Raw genomic sequence first — 17277 nt, forward strand, 5'->3', positions numbered from 1 at the left:
AAAGTCTGCGCTTTCTGAGAGAGGAGAGCGCTGCGAGGCTGTCCGCTGCGGAGCAAAGCCACAAAGAGATGCTCCGTCTCATGGAGGAAACTGCCACGCAGAAACTGAACGCGTGCGAGGAAGTGTGGCAGGTGACAGTGAAGCAGCTGAAGGAAAAATTACAGCTCGCCAAGAGAGAGCTCTATTCTCTCAACAACCACATGAAGAACCAAGTCTTTACGCTGGAGCAAAGCCTGTATTTCCAGCGAGAGATGTGCGCGAGAAGGCTCGATGATGCAAAAGAGCGCTACGAGGAGACGACCCGCCTCTTGGAGGAAAACGCAGATACAAAGCTGAGGGAGTGCAACGGAAGGTGGCAGGTGAGAGTGGAACAGCTCGCCGAGGACATGCAAGGGATCGTGAGAGAGGCCAACGAAGGCAAAGCCCAGATGGAGAGAGAAATCTTCACTCTCCAGGTGTGTCTGAGCATTCTGAGAGACGTGAAGGCTAAAGGCTGTTCGGACACGGGAAGCGACTGCGAGGACGGGGACGCTTCAGAGCTTCAAAAAGACAGCACGGAAATAACGAGACAAATGGACCTTGTGGAGGAAACTCAGCGCCTGCTCAGAGAGGAGTACGCCACAAAGATTTCTGACATGGAAAAGCACCACAGAGAAGTGATGAGTCTGACAGAGCAAAATGCCGCCGACAGGTTGAGGGATTGTGAGGAGAAGTGGCAGATGAGGATAGCACAGCTGGAACTCTATGAAGGCAAAACACAGCTTGAAATAGATTCCAACAGGGACGAAAGTCTCATGATGGAAGAGAACGCTGAAAGGCTTTCTTTAGAGGGAGCCGACCTCGGAGAGATCACCGGCAGGAAAGCGAGGGACGACAGAGAAAAGTGGAGAATGAAGGTGACGAGGCTGGAGCTGGAGTTAAAGGTGTGCAGGGGAGAACTCACCGAGTGCAGAGAGCAAGCGGCGAGCGAGATCGCATCTCTTAAAGACGCGCTGCGCGTTCAGGAATCCATGAGTGAACTTCATGACCAAGGCAGGAAACAATTAGAGAGAGAGATCGCCTCTCATGAGGACAGTCTGCGCATTCTGAGAGGGGAGCACGCAGCCAAGCTCGCCGTCATGGAGGAGCGCTACAAGGAGGTGCTCACTCTCAAAGAAGAGCACGCGGCGCAGAAGCTGAGGGATCGCGAAGAGAAGTGGCAGATAACAGAGAAACAGCTGAAGGAACTGTTAAAGATTTCCAAGAGAGAAGTTATAGATCTCAGAAACCACATGAAGAGCGAAATCTTCACTCTCGAAACCTGCGTGTCTCACCAGTACGAGGCGTCCAGCGACTTCAGAGACGTGATGAAACTCAGAGACCAGGTCGCTGCTTCCAAACTGAAGGAGTGTGAGGAAAACGGTCAGATGAGGGTGAAACAGCTGGAGGAGGAGCTGGAGACATCCAAGAAGGAGTTTGACGAATGTAAAGCAGGAATGGAGACGGCCATCGAATCTCTCCAGGAAAGCCTGTGTCTCCTGAGCGTGGAGAACGCAGCGTTGAAAATAGGAAAAAGCCTGGACCAGCCTAGACCTGCTGACTTTCATCCATGACTGCATATACACAGAAAAATGCTAAATACTCAATAAAATAAAAATAAAAAAATAAAAAAAATAAAAAAATAAAATTAAAATAAACAATAACATTTGATGTCTGTAGTGTGCATCTTGTTTGGAGTTGAGCAAACAAGGAGAAGACACAGCTTCAACCTTTCCTTCTCCATCTAATCGTGCGTGATTGTGACAAATTGGGGTGAAGATGGGAGTGTTTGGTCGGCCTCATATTTCCTTTTTTTGTTGTTGATACTTTTAATGAGTTTTTGGTGGCTGGTTTGCTGCGTGTGGCCACGCTGGAAGAGAAGTGCCGCTGATGTCCTGCTCCTGGGAGGGGTCGCATGTCTTCAGGGTGAGCTCCTTATTTAATTCTACTGGATTTTTTTTTTCAGTTGATAATTCAGGCCCCCTCTTACCTTTGTTGGGAATTTTCAGGAGCGAATACCTGACCAACTGTTATGTTGGGTTTTATGAAGTAAAATTTGATTGTCAAAATAAATTAATAATTAAGTTTATTTAATTATTAATCTAAATCAATAATTGTTATTAAACTGCGTTTAATAAACCTCGGGGCACCACCCTGTAAACAGGGAACAACCAAAATATTACCAATATCAGTCTCAAATTATTTAATTAAATACCAATATCATTAATAATTAATAATCTGTATTTAATTGAAGGTGTGAAATCCGAACACAAAGCCCTTTCACCCAGCCTAAGTCACAAAGCAAATTCACAGTGATCACAAACAACGACTTTTTAAGATATAATAGAATTTATTTAACAAAGCAACATCAAGTAAATCAATGAAACCCAATCAAACAAATAACCATCATAAGCCAAACTACAATTAACAAACAAAACAAACAAGCGTGGCACATGTGTGTGTGTGTGTGTGTGTGTGTGTGTGTGTGTGTGTGTGTGTGTGAGAGAGAGAGTGAGAGAGAGAGAGAGAAAAAGGGGGGGGGACAGACAGACAGAGACAGACAAAATGGCGACGACCACGCGCGGTCACGTGATGGCGGACACAGAACGTGATCTACGTTTCTGCAGCGTCTGGAAAGCCACAGGTCTCTATGTGTGTGCGTTTACCGAAAGGTGTGTGTGTAAAGGCGAGAGAGCGAGAGAAAACAACGCACCTCGACAGCTCAATCTCGGACTGGAGCTCACCACAACTCAGAGCACAGTTTACGTCGCGTACCAGAAGCTAGTGGCCGGATTTGTATCAGACGGCGTTCACACTAGTCTTTCTGATAGTGAGTCTATTACCCGGTTATGACGTGGGAGCTCACAGATGAACACATGGGACACAGCGGCACAAATAAAGGAGAACAAAAGAGATTTTACTCTGGTAAAATCTAAGACACATCGGTCAAACACCAAGCAAATATTATCACCGTTTCCCAATAATAACTCAGTTATTAAACACACTCTCTATATCTAACTGCCCAGACCTAGTTAAGCCTCACTTGTAACCGTTTGTCCACGGTTGATGAAAGGAAGAAAAGAGGTTCTGGAGCGGCCTTTCTGCAGTTGTAAGGTGACGGCGGTGCGTGTCCAGTGGGGTTGAGCAGGGCCGTCGTGTCCTCCGTCGAGCGAGGTGATCTCCGTGGGTGTCCTTTCTTCAAAGGACGGAACGAGACGTAATCCTTACAGTCTCTCTCAATACCGTTTTGATACGGAGAAATAGAACGCTATACTTCTGAGATGCGTTCAAGTGGATGATCTAGGCTCGGAAATTAGGACGTCGGTGTGCTTCAAGGCCTTGGATCAGCTGCGCGCCAAAACTTAAACAAAGAGCAGCGTGCTGGAAACAGGAACAGAGTTGGGTATCCTCGGACGTCGCCAGACGACGTTTGAAAGAGAGACAACAATGAGACATGGCCGGCTTTATACCTCCCAGACTTCACACCTCTGTGTTAGGTGTGGCAAAGCATTCTGGGAGTACCTGCAAGGCATGCTGGGATAAAGAGTCTTTTGTTGTAGTTCTCCAAACATACACAGCCTGAACTTTGCCATCCTGGCTGGACCCAACACCTTACAGACTTGCTCCACCCCTACACGCCATCCTGTACCCTCCGTTCCACCGATGCAAACCTCCTGACCGTCCCTAGGACCAGGCACCGAACCTGGGGGGACAGAGCCTTCTCTGTTGCCGCCCCCTCCCTTTGGAACTCACTCCCACAACACATTCGTGACACCGTCGACCCGACCACCTTCAAGACCAAATTATAAACACACCTGTTCCGCACGGCCTCCAACCTGTCACCTCACTGATCTCTGTATCACGCATCATTTATATCAATTTAACTATGTATGTATTTTTGCTCTTTCTTTTTATCCTGTATACTTGTATTTGTTTTTAACATGTAAAGTGTCTTTGAGTTTTTGAAAAGCGCTCTATAAATAAAATGTAAATTTTAGCAGCGCAGGAGGAGAGCGTGTGCTCACTAAATCCTCACTTCACAGGATTCTGAGAGTTCACGCTCGTCCAGGAGCTTCACAAGGAGGACACATTTCTGCAGCTGTTTGAAACACACTCCTGTCTCTGTAGGGACTGCAGCTCAGGATAGTAGGACACCAGTTGTCCTCCAATTGGTAAAATGTTTTAACTTCTGTGCAATACGCTCCATCGTGAACAAAACATGGACAAGGACTGAGCGTGCAAAGCCCACCGCGTCCTATCCAGAAGGCCCGGTGGTGAAACAACCACAGCTCGTGGGTGAAAAGTCCAGATGGTATCGATTCAGCAAAAACATTGATTTACAAAGTTTGTGCTTTTAGTGGCAAAAGATGAGAAAATGTTGTGAGTAAAAACAGAAGGATGACTTCTCTGGACAAGAATATATTTTTCAAGAACAACTTTTTGAGTAGAATCGACCGTAAGATTAAATGCAGCTTATCTTTTAGTCGGACCACAGCTACCTAAAATGTAGCTCTACATGAAAATGCTGTTATTTCAGAATAACCTTTTTTTTTAATCTATTCAATGTCAATGAAGATGTGTAATGTTATTTAAAAATGTACAGAGCTGGAAAAAAGACAAAAAGGTGCAAATTCCAAAACAGCTGGTCAAATTGTTTTATCTCTGCGTTAATTTTCAAAATGTCCCCGCTCTGTTGTACGTCGGTATTTAATTCAGATTGAAGTCTTGTCATGTTGTTGTGTGTTGAGACAACATGTTCTTGAAACGGTTGGAGACTTATATCAAAGTGACTTTTTTTTTTATTTTTACTTGGAGCCCTTTCTACTGAAATCTCAGAAAAAGCTGAGCCGCTCAGGACATGACTGTAAACTAACGGACACTCGTTGATTGTTGTTAAATGTCTATTCTCTGGTGTAATCTTAGAACAGACATGTTGGTAGAAACTATCTAGTTAGAGTTTAGTTGTGCAGAACAAGCCCTCCTCCTGAGATCTTTGGCGCCCTCAAGAGGGGCAAGAACGCCACGTTGGTAACCAACGTTTCATCCGACTGTAAATCAAAGATACCTCAGTGTTGTACAGCACGTTTGTTGTGAATGAAAGATTGGCTCATTGTTTGTGCTTTTACACTTAAAGGCTCCGTGCACCCTCATCCATCAGACGGACGGCCGAGGTGCCAAAACAAAGGAAACCAATATAATATGATAGATGTTAAAATCGTACAAAAACCATTTAAAATACAAAAACGGAGACATACGGTGATTGTTCCGAGTATTTTATTCTGAAAATGCACCTATTGTTTTAATGTTGTTGCAGTGACTTCCTGTTGTTGCTGGGCTCTGGGCTGGGTTTTATCCGCGACCTCACAGTTCAATTCAATTTCAAATACTTGGGTCATAATTGGATTCAATATAACGATTTAAAAATATAGATGGCAGAAATACCCGGAGAACGAAACACAGTACCTTCAGATATTTGATTAAAAATGTATTTTATCATTGTATAATTCTTTAATAAACAGAATTAAACATTCAGGTTCAGGGTGCAGAAGCAGAGTTGGTCGTCATTACAACAGAAATTATCTCTGAATTTTCCTGAATTGGGAAAAACAGTCGCCATGAATTGATGAATGGATATTTGGATCTTTACTTGTCTCTAATATTTAATTCAAACGTTTCTTTAGGTTTGTGTGTTTCTGATCTGTGAGCATCCTGCTTTGTATGTCTTTATTTTTTGACCTGTGACATCTGATGGGGGACATCTGAATATGTCTTGAATGTGTCTTGAATCTTGAATGGGACACAGCTATGAGGTCTGACTCAAACAACCAATCAAGTTTAGGTTTCTTATAACTAGCCGATCACAGGGACCCTGTGAGGAGAATGTTTAGGATTTAAAAGGTTGCTATGACAACGTTTGCTTGAATTCAGTTAGAACTTCCTGTCGCCTTCTGCCAGATTTTGTTTTTTAATAAAGTCTGAATCAAACAACCAATCAGGGGCTGCTTACACACAACAGCCAATCACAGTGACTTACTAAGGGAAATGTTTCGGTTGCTAAGCGACAGTCAAGTTCCAAACTAATGGGGCCAAAATTTAAAAATAAACAACATGCTCTATTGGTTAAGGCTTATTTAAAGATGAAAGGTCAAAATCTGTGACATCACAAGTGACATCACAAGGGTTTTCTTATTAATCATCTCAAGAGACTTCTCATTAGACCTTTGATCTGGACGACTGATCTGACACACAGCAACAAACACTGAGTGAACCAAGGAATACATTCATCAACACACTTTACACGAGTTAAAAAAAAAAAAAATGGAGCAAAACAAAAGACAATCACCAAGTTTTGGCTTGTGGGATGCCTCCGCATTATCCAATGAAGAAATTGCACAATCTTACGTAAAAGGACAATACATTGCAACGTCTCCCAAACCACTCCTGGTTATGTTCTATGAAGCTAATCGCTCAAGTCTGAGAACAATCAAGAAGCTTGAGCTTGAGAACAAGAGCCTGAGGGAGGAGAAGTCAACGCTGGCTGAGCAGATGCGAAGCCACTCTGAGGACATGCAAAGCTTGAAGAGCGAGACTGAGCAGGAAAAAGCAGTCACAAAGGCCATCATCGATATGTTACAGAAGGACTTCCAGGTGGAGAGGGAATCCTTTCAGGAGCAGAGCAAAGGACAGCAGAAAGAAATAACTGATCTTAAAACAAATCTGGAAGCTGCTCAGTCCCTCAGTGACCGTAAGGAAGAGGAGCTGAAAGATAAGAAGAATGAATGGAGAAAGCAAGTCAATAAAATCGCCTCTCTTGAGAAAGATCTGTATAATCACGGAGAGAAGAATGAGAAGGACAAAGCAATCACAAAGACCATCATCAATAAGCTAAAGCATGAATCCCAGGTGGAGAGGGAATCCTTTCAGGAGCAGAGCAAAGGACAGCAGAAAGAAATAACTGATCTTAAAACAAATCTGGAAGCTGCTCAGTCCCTCAGTGACCGTATGAAGGAGGAGCTGAAAGAAATGAGGAATGAACGCAGAAAGCAAGTCAATCATATCGTCTCTCTTGAGGAAGATCTGCATAATCAAGGCGAGGAACATTTTCTCCGGATTTCTGCCATCAAAGATCAGTTCCAGGAAGTGATCAGCATCAAAGAGGTCAATGCTGCCAAAAAACTGAAGGAAACGTTTGAGGAGTGGCAGATGAAAGTGAAACAGCTGGATCAACAGGTGAAGCAAGCCACGGTCAAAGACGGGGAAGAAAAATTCAGACTGGAGAGACAAATCGTAACTCTCGAGGAAAGTATTCGCATTCAGGCAGAGGACATATGTGTGATGAAGGAACACTATGAGGAGGTGATCCGCGTCAAAGAGGGAGACGCTATCAAACAACTGAGGGACTGTGAGGAGAAGTGGCAGATGAAAGTGAGACAGCTGGAGGGAGCACCGTGTGAAGTCAGAGCTTCCATGGAGAAAGAAGTGAGCTCCGAGGACAGTCCGCCCATCCTTGCAGACGAGGACGCTGCAACGCTTTCTGAAAAGGAAGATAGCTGCGGGGAGAAGAGTACGGCCAAACAACAAGAGGAGGAGGACCTCAACGGAGGTGAAACACCAACGGGAAAAGAGCCATCCCTTCTCGAGGAAAGTCTGCGCTTTCTGAGAGAGGAGAGCGCTGCGAGGCTGTCCGCTGCGGAGCAAAGCCACAAAGAGATGCTCCGTCTCATGGAGGAAACTGCCACGCAGAAACTGAACGCGTGCGAGGAAGTGTGGCAGGTGACAGTGAAGCAGCTGAAGGAAAAATTACAGCTCGCCAAGAGAGAGCTCTATTCTCTCAACAACCACATGAAGAACCAAGTCTTTACGCTGGAGCAAAGCCTGTATTTCCAGCGAGAGATGTGCGCGAGAAGGCTCGATGATGCAAAAGAGCGCTACGAGGAGACGACCCGCCTCTTGGAGGAAAACGCAGATACAAAGCTGAGGGAGTGCAACGGAAGGTGGCAGGTGAGAGTGGAACAGCTCGCCGAGGACATGCAAGGGATCGTGAGAGAGGCCAACGAAGGCAAAGCCCAGATGGAGAGAGAAATCTTCACTCTCCAGGTGTGTCTGAGCATTCTGAGAGACGTGAAGGCTAAAGGCTGTTCGGACACGGGAAGCGACTGCGAGGACGGGGACGCTTCAGAGCTTCAAAAAGACAGCACGGAAATAACGAGACAAATGGACCTTGTGGAGGAAACTCAGCGCCTGCTCAGAGAGGAGTACGCCACAAAGATTTCTGACATGGAAAAGCACCACAGAGAAGTGGTGAGTCTGACAGAGCAAAATGCCGCCGACAGGTTGAGGGATTGTGAGGAGAAGTGGCAGATGAGGATAGCACAGCTGGAACTCTATGAAGGCAAAACACAGCTTGAAATAGATTCCAACAGGGACGAAAGTCTCATGATGGAAGAGAACGCTGAAAGGCTTTCTTTAGAGGGAGCCGACCTCGGAGAGATCACCGGCAGGAAAGCGAGGGACGACAGAGAAAAGTGGAGAATGAAGGTGACGAGGCTGGAGCTGGAGTTAAAGGTGTGCAGGGGAGAACTCACCGAGTGCAGAGAGCAAGCGGCGAGCGAGATCGCATCTCTTAAAGACGCGCTGCGCGTTCAGGAATCCATGAGTGAACTTCATGACCAAGGCAGGAAACAATTAGAGAGAGAGATCGCCTCTCATGAGGACAGTCTGCGCATTCTGAGAGGGGAGCACGCAGCCAAGCTCGCCGTCATGGAGGAGCGCTACAAGGAGGTGCTCACTCTCAAAGAAGAGCACGCGGCGCAGAAGCTGAGGGATCGCGAAGAGAAGTGGCAGATAACAGAGAAACAGCTGAAGGAACTGTTAAAGATTTCCAAGAGAGAAGTTATAGATCTCAGAAACCACATGAAGAGCGAAATCTTCACTCTCGAAACCTGCGTGTCTCACCAGTACGAGGCGTCCAGCGACTTCAGAGACGTGATGAAACTCAGAGACCAGGTCGCTGCTTCCAAACTGAAGGAGTGTGAGGAAAACGGTCAGATGAGGGTGAAACAGCTGGAGGAGGAGCTGGAGACATCCAAGAAGGAGTTTGACGAATGTAAAGCAGGAATGGAGACGGCCATCGAATCTCTCCAGGAAAGCCTGTGTCTCCTGAGCGTGGAGAACGCAGCGTTGAAAATAGGAAAAAGCCTGGACCAGCCTAGACCTGCTGACTTTCATCCATGACTGCATATACACAGAAAAATGCTAAATACTCAATAAAATAAAAAATAAAAAAATAAAAAAATAAAAAAAATAAAATTAAAATAAACAATAACATTTGATGTCTGTAGTGTGCATCTTGTTTGGAGTTGAGCAAACAAGGAGAAGACACAGCTTCAACCTTTCCTTCTCCATCTAATCGTGCGTGATTGTGACAAATTGGGGTGAAGATGGGAGTGTTTGGTCGGCCTCATATTTCCTTTTTTTTTTTGTTGTTGATACTTTTAATGAGTTTTTGGTGGCTGGTTTGCTGCGTGTAGCTACGCTGGAAGAGAAGTGCCGCTGATGTCCTGCTCCTGGGAGGGGTCGCATGTCTTCAGAGTGAGCTCCTTATTTAATTCTACTGGATTTTTTTTTTCAGTTGATAATTCAGGCCCCCTCTTACCTTTGTTGGGAATTTTCAGGAGCGAATACCTGACCAACTGTTATGTTGGGTTTTATGAAGTAAAATTTGATTGTCAAAATAAATTAATAATTAAGTTTATTTAATTATTAATCTAAATCAATAATTGTTATTAAACTGCGTTTAATAAACCTCGGGGCACCACCCTGTAAACAGGGAACAACCAAAATATTACCAATATCAGTCTCAAATTATTTAATTAAATACCAATATCATTAATAATTAATAATCTGTATTTAATTGAAGGTGTGAAATCCGAACACAAAGCCCTTTCACCCAGCCTAAGTCACAAAGCAAATTCACAGTGATCACAAACAACGACTTTTTAAGATATAATAGAATTTATTTAACAAAGCAACATCAAGTAAATCAATGAAACCCAATCAAACAAATAACCATCATAAGCCAAACTACAATTAACAAACAAAACAAACAAGCGTGGCACATGTGTGTGTGTGTGTGTGTGTGTGTGTGTGTGTGTGTGTGTGTGTGTGTGTGTGTGTGAGAGAGAGAGTGAGAGAGAGAGAGAGAAAAAGGGGGGGGGGACAGACAGACAGAGACAGACAAAATGGCGACGACCACGCGCGGTCACGTGATGGCGGACACAGAACGTGATCTACGTTTCTGCAGCGTCTGGAAAGCCACAGGTCTCTATGTGTGTGTGTTTACCGAAAGGTGTGTGTGTAAAGGCGAGAGAGCGAGAGAAAACAACGCACCTCGACAGCTCAATCTCGGACTGGAGCTCACCACAACTCAGAGCACAGTTTACGTCGCGTACCAGAAGCTAGTGGCCGGATTTGTATCAGACGGCGTTCACACTAGTCTTTCTGATAGTGAGTCTATTACCCGGTTATGACGTGGGAGCTCACAGATGAACACATGGGACACAGCGGCACAAATAAAGGAGAACAAAAGAGATTTTACTCTGGTAAAATCTAAGACACATCGGTCAAACACCAAGCAAATATTATCACCGTTTCCCAATAATAACTCAGTTATTAAACACACTCTCTATATCTAACTGCCCAGACCTAGTTAAGCCTCACTTGTAACCGTTTGTCCACGGTTGATGAAAGGAAGAAAAGAGGTTCTGGAGCGGCCTTTCTGCAGTTGTAAGGTGACGGCGGTGCGTGTCCAGTGGGGTTGAGCAGGGCCGTCGTGTCCTCCGTCGAGCGAGGTGATCTCCGTGGGTGTCCTTTCTTCAAAGGACGGAACGAGACGTAATCCTTACAGTCTCTCTCAATACCGTTTTGATACGGGAGAAATAGAACGCTATACTTCTGAGATGCGTTCAAGTGGATGATCTAGGCTCGGAAATTAGGACGTCGGTGTGCTTCAAGGCCTTGGATCAGCTGCGTGCCAAAACTTAAACAAAGAGCAGCGTGCTGGAAACAGGAACAGAGTTGGGTATCCTCGGACGTCGCCAGACGACGTTTGAAAGAGAGACAACAATGAGACATGGCCGGCTTTATACCTCCCAGACTTCACACCTCTGTGTTAGGTGTGGCAAAGCATTCTGGGAGTACCTGCAAGGCATGCTGGGATAAAGAGTCTTTTGTTGTAGTTCTCCAAACATACACAGCCTGAACTTTGCCATCCTGGCTGGACCCAACACCTTACAGACTTGCTCCACCCCTACACGCCATCCTGTACCCTCCGTTCCACCGATGCAAACCTCCTGACCGTCCCTAGGACCAGGCACCGAACCTGGGGGGACAGAGCCTTCTCTGTTGCCGCCCCCTCCCTTTGGAACTCACTCCCACAACACATTCGTGACACCGTCGACCCGACCACCTTCAAGACCAAATTATAAACACACCTGTTCCGCACGGCCTCCAACCTGTCACCTCACTGATCTCTGTATCACGCATCATTTATATCAATTTAACTATGTATGTATTTTTGCTCTTTCTTTTTATCCTGTATACTTGTATTTGTTTTTAACATGTAAAGTGTCTTTGAGTTTTTGAAAAGCGCTCTATAAATAAAATGTAAATTTTAGCAGCGCAGGAGGAGAGCGTGTGCTCACTAAATCCTCACTTCACAGGATTCTGAGAGTTCACGCTCGTCCAGGAGCTTCACAAGGAGGACACATTTCTGCAGCTGTTTGAAACACACTCCTGTCTCTGTAGGGACTGCAGCTCAGGATAGTAGGACACCAGTTGTCCTCCAATTGGTAAAATGTTTTAACTTCTGTGCAATACGCTCCATCGTGAACAAAACATGGACAAGGACTGAGCGTGCAAAGCCCACCGCGTCCTATCCAGAAGGCCCGGTGGTGAAACAACCACAGCTCGTGGGTGAAAAGTCCAGATGGTATCGATTCAGCAAAAACATTGATTTACAAAGTTTGTGCTTTTAGTGGCAAAAGATGAGAAAATGTTGTGAGTAAAAACAGAAGGATGACTTCTCTGGACAAGAATATATTTTTCAAGAACAACTTTTTGAGTAGAATCGACCGTAAGATTAAATGCAGCTTATCTTTTAGTCGGACCACAGCTACCTAAAATGTAGCTCTACATGAAAATGCTGTTATTTCAGAATAACCTTTTTTTTTAATCTATTCAATGTCAATGAAGATGTGTAATGTTATTTAAAAATGTACAGAGCTGGAAAAAAGACAAAAAGGTGCAAATTCCAAAACAGCTGGTCAAATTGTTTTATCTCTGCGTTAATTTTCAAAATGTCCCCGCTCTGTTGTACGTCGGTATTTAATTCAGATTGAAGTCTTGTCATGTTGTTGTGTGTTGAGACAACATGTTCTTGAAACGGTTGGAGACTTATATCAAAGTGACTTTTTTTTTAATTTTTACTTGGAGCCCTTTCTACTGAAATCTCAGAAAAAGCTGAGCCGCTCAGGACATGACTGTAAACTAACGGACACTCGTTGATTGTTGTTAAATGTCTATTCTCTGGTGTAATCTTAGAACAGACATGTTGGTAGAAACTATCTAGTTAGAGTTTAGTTGTGCAGAACAAGCCCTCCTCCTGAGATCTTTGGCGCCCTCAAGAGGGGCAAGAACGCCACGTTGGTAACCAACGTTTCATCCGACTGTAAATCAAAGATACCTCAGTGTTGTACAGCACGTTTGTTGTGAATGAAAGATTGGCTCATTGTTTGTGCTTTTACACTTAAAGGCTCCGTGCACCCTCATCCATCAGACGGACGGCCGAGGTGCCAAAACAAAGGAAACCAATATAATATGATAGATGTTAAAATCGTACAAAAACCATTTAAAATACAAAAACGGAGACATACGGTGATTGTTCCGAGTATTTTATTCTGAAAATGTACCTATTGTTTTAATGTTGTTGCAGTGACTTCCTGTTGTTGCTGGGCTCTGGGCTGGGTTTTATCCGCGACCTCACAGTTCAATTCAATTTCAAATACTTGGGTCATAATTGGATTCAATATAACGATTTAAAAATATAGATGGCAGAAATACCCGGAGAACGAAACACAGTACCTTCAGATATTTGATTAAAAATGTATTTTATCATTGTATAATTCTTTAATAAACAGAATTAAACATTCAGGTTCAGGGTGCAGAAGCAGAGTTGGTCGTCATTACAACAGAAATTATCTCTGAATTTTCCTGAATTGGGAAAAACAGTCGCCATGAATTGATGAATGGATATTTGGATCTTTACTTGTCTCTAATATTTAATTCAAACGTTTCTTTAGGTTTGTGTGTTTCTGATCTGTGAGCATCCTGCTTTGTATGTCTTTATTTTTTGACCTGTGACATCTGATGGGGGACATCTGAATATGTCTTGAATGTGTCTTGAATCTTGAATGGGACACAGCTATGAGGTCTGACTCAAACAACCAATCAAGTTTAGGTTTCTTATAACTAGCCGATCACAGGGACCCTGTGAGGAGAATGTTTAGGATTTAAAAGGTTGCTATGACAACGTTTGCTTGAATTCAGTTAGAACTTCCTGTCGCCTTCTGCCAGATTTTGTTTTTTAATAAAGTCTGAATCAAACAACCAATCAGGGGCTGCTTACACACAACAGCCAATCACAGTGACTTACTAAGGGAAATGTTTCGGTTGCTAAGCGACAGTCAAGTTCCAAACTAATGGGGCCAAAATTTAAAAATAAACAACATGCTCTATTGGTTAAGGCTTATTTAAAGATGAAAGGTCAAAATCTGTGACATCACAAGTGACATCACAAGGGTTTTCTTATTAATCATCTCAAGAGACTTCTCATTAGACCTTTGATCTGGACGACTGATCTGACACACAGCAACAAACACTGAGTGAACCAAGGAATACATTCATCAACACACTTTACACGAGTTTAAAAAAAAAAAAAATGGAGCAAAACAAAAGACAATCACCAAGTTTTGGCTTGTGGGATGCCTCCGCATTATCCAATGAAGAAATTGCACAATCTTACGTAAAAGGACAATACATTGCAACGTCTCCCAAACCACTCCTGGTTATGTTCTATGAAGCTAATCGCTCAAGTCTGAGAACAATCAAGAAGCTTGAGCTTGAGAACAAGAGCCTGAGGGAGGAGAAGTCAACGCTGGCTGAGCAGATGCGAAGCCACTCTGAGGACATGCAAAGCTTGAAGAGCGAGACTGAGCAGGAAAAAGCAGTCACAAAGGCCATCATCGATATGTTACAGAAGGACTTCCAGGTGGAGAGGGAATCCTTTCAGGAGCAGAGCAAAGGACAGCAGAAAGAAATAACTGAGCTTAAAACAAATCTGGAAGCTGCTCAGTCCCTCAGTGACCGTAAGGAAGAGGAGCTGAAAGATAAGAAGAATGAATGGAGAAAGCAAGTCAATAAAATCGCCTCTCTTGAGAAAGATCTGTATAATCACGGAGAGAAGAATGAGAAGGACAAAGCAATCACAAAGACCATCATCAATAAGCTAAAGCATGAATCCCAGGTGGAGAGGGAATCCTTTCAGGAGCAGAGCAAAGAACAGCAGAAAGAAATAACTGATCTTAAAACAAATCTGGAAGCTGCTCAGTCCCTCAGTGACCGTATGAAGGAGGAGCTGAAAGAAATGAGGAATGAACGCAGAAAGCAAGTCAATCATATCGTCTCTCTTGAGGAAGATCTGCATAATCAAGGCGAGGAAAATTTTCTCCGGATTTCTGCCATCAAAGATCAGTTCCAGGAAGTGATCAGCATCAAAGAGGTCAATGCTGCCAAAAAACTGAAGGAAACGTTTGAGGAGTGGCAGATGAAAGTGAAACAGCTGGATCAACAGGTGAAGCAAGCCAAGGTCAAAGACGGGGAAGAAAAATTCAGACTGGAGAGACAAATCGTAACTCTCCAGGAAAGTATTCGCATTCAGGCAGAGGACATATGTGTGATGAAGGAACACTATGAGGAGGTGATCCGCGTCAAAGAGGGAGACGCTATCAAACAACTGAGGGACTGTGAGGAGAAGTGGCAGATGAAAGTGAGACAGATGGAGGGAGCACCGTGTGAAGTCAGAGCTTCCATGGAGAAAGAAGTGAGCTCCGAGGACAGTCCGCCCGTCCTTGCAGACGAGGACGCTGCAACGCTTTCTGAAAAGGAAGATAGCTGCGGGGAGAAGAGTACGGCCAAACAACAAGAGGAGGAGGACCTCAACGGAGGTGAAACACCAACGGGAAAAGAGCCATCCCTTCTCGAGGAAAGTCTGCGCTTTCTGAGAGAGGAGAGCGCTGCGAGGCTGTCCGCCGCGGAGCAAAGCCACAAAGAGATGCTCCGTCTCATGGAGGAAACTGCCACGCAGAAACTGAACGCGTGCGAGGAAGTGTGGCAGGTGACAGTGAAGCAGCTGAAGGAAAAATTACAGCTCGCCAAGAGAGAGCTCTATTCTCTCAACAACCACATGAAGAACCAAGTCTTTACGCTGGAGCAAAGCCTGTATTTCCAGCGAGAGATGTGCGCGAGAAGGCTCGATGATGCAAAAGAGCGTTACGAGGAGACGACCCGCCTCTTGGAGGAAAACGCAGATACAAAGCTGAGGGAGTGCAACGGAAGGTGGCAGGTGAGAGTGGAACAGCTCGCCGAGGACATGCAAGGGATCGTGAGAGAGGCCAACGAAGGCAAAGCCCAGATGGAGAGAGAAATCTTCACTCTCCAGGTGTGTCTGAGCATTCTGAGAGACGTGAAGGCTAAAGGCTGTTCGGACACGGGAAGCGACTGCGAGGACGGGGACGCTTCAGAGCTTCAAAAAGACAGCACGGAAATAACGAGACAAATGGACCTTGTGGAGGAAACTCAGCGCCTGCTCAGAGAGGAGTACGCCACAAAGATTTCTGACATGGAAAAGCACCACAGAGAAGTGATGAGTCTGACAGAGCAAAATGCCGCCGACAGGTTGAGGGATTGTGAGGAGAAGTGGCAGATGAGGATAGCACAGCTGGAACTCTATGAAGGCAAAACACAGCTTGAAATAGATTCCAACAGGGACGAAAGTCTCATGATGGAAGAGAACGCTGAAAGGCTTTCTTTAGAGGGAGCCGACCTCGGAGAGATCACCGGCAGGAAAGCGAGGGACGACAGAGAAAAGTTGAGAATGAAGGTGACGAGGCTGGAGCTGGAGTTAAAGGTGTGCAGGGGAGAACTCACCGAGTGCAGAGAGCAAGCGGCGAGCGAGATCGCATCTCTTAAAGACACGCTGCGCGTTCAGGAATCCATGAGTGAACTTCATGACCAAGGCAGGAAACAATTAGAGAGAGAGATCGCCTCTCATGAGGACAGTCTGCGCATTCTGAGAGGGGAGCACGCAGCCAAGCTCGCCGTCATGGAGGAGCGCTACAAGGAGGTGCTCACTCTCAAAGAAGAGCACGCGGCGCAGAAGCTGAGGGATCGCGAAGAGAAGTGGCAGATAACAGAGAAACAGCTGAAGGAACTGTTAAAGATTTCCAAGAGAGAAGTTATAGATCTCAGAAACCACATGAAGAGCGAAATCTTCACTCTCGAAACCTGCGTGTCTCACCAGTACGAGGCGTCCAGCGACTTCAGAGACGTGATGAAACTCAGAGACCAGGTCGCTGCTTCCAAACTGAAGGAGTGTGAGGAAAACGGTCAGATGAGGGTGAAACAGCTGGAGGAGGAGCTGGAGACATCCAAGAAGGAGTTTGACGAATGTAAAGCAGGAATGGAGACGGCCATCGAATCTCTCCAGGAAAGCCTGTGTCTCCTGAGCGTGGAGAACGCAGCGTTGAAAATAGGAAAAAGCCTGGACCAGCCTAGACCTGCTGACTTTCATCCATGACTGCATATACACAGAAAAATGCTAAATACTCAATAAAATAAAAATAAAAAAATTAAAAAAATTAAAAAAATAAAATTAAAATAAACAATAACATTTGATGTCTGTAGTGTGCATCTTGTTTGGAGTTGAGCAAACAAGGAGAAGACACAGCTTCAACCTTTCCTTCTCCATCTAATCGTGCGTGATTGTGACAAATTGGGGTGAAGATGGGAGTGTTTGGTCGGCCTCATATTTCCTTTTTTTGTTGTTGATACTTTTAATGAGTTTTTGGTGGCTGGTTTGCTGCGTGTGGCCACGCTGGAAGAGAAGTGCCGCTGATGTCCTGCTCCTGGGAGGGGTCGCATGTC

At 44.8% G+C, this 17277-nt stretch overlaps 2 protein-coding genes across 2 annotated transcripts in view; one reads left to right on the top strand and one right to left on the bottom strand.

Annotated features, from left to right (window-relative positions):
- The window catches only part of lrrc45 (leucine rich repeat containing 45), a 164712-nt gene that overhangs the window by 121491 nt on the left and 25944 nt on the right, over positions 1 to 17277 (bottom strand). The window lies entirely within an intron of this gene.
- On the top strand, positions 14144 to 16930 carry LOC306842222 (uncharacterized protein; the record flags this gene model as incomplete). The annotated part of the gene is made up of 2 exons (XM_079372346.1): positions 14144 to 14344; positions 14600 to 16930. 2 exons carry the CDS (start codon positions 14144 to 14146, stop codon positions 16928 to 16930), a joined length of 2532 nt encoding a protein of 843 aa, XP_079228472.1.

Source organism: Symphodus melops (assembly GCF_947650265.1).
Source record: "Symphodus melops genome assembly, chromosome: 21".
NCBI lineage: Eukaryota > Metazoa > Chordata > Actinopteri > Labriformes > Labridae > Symphodus > Symphodus melops.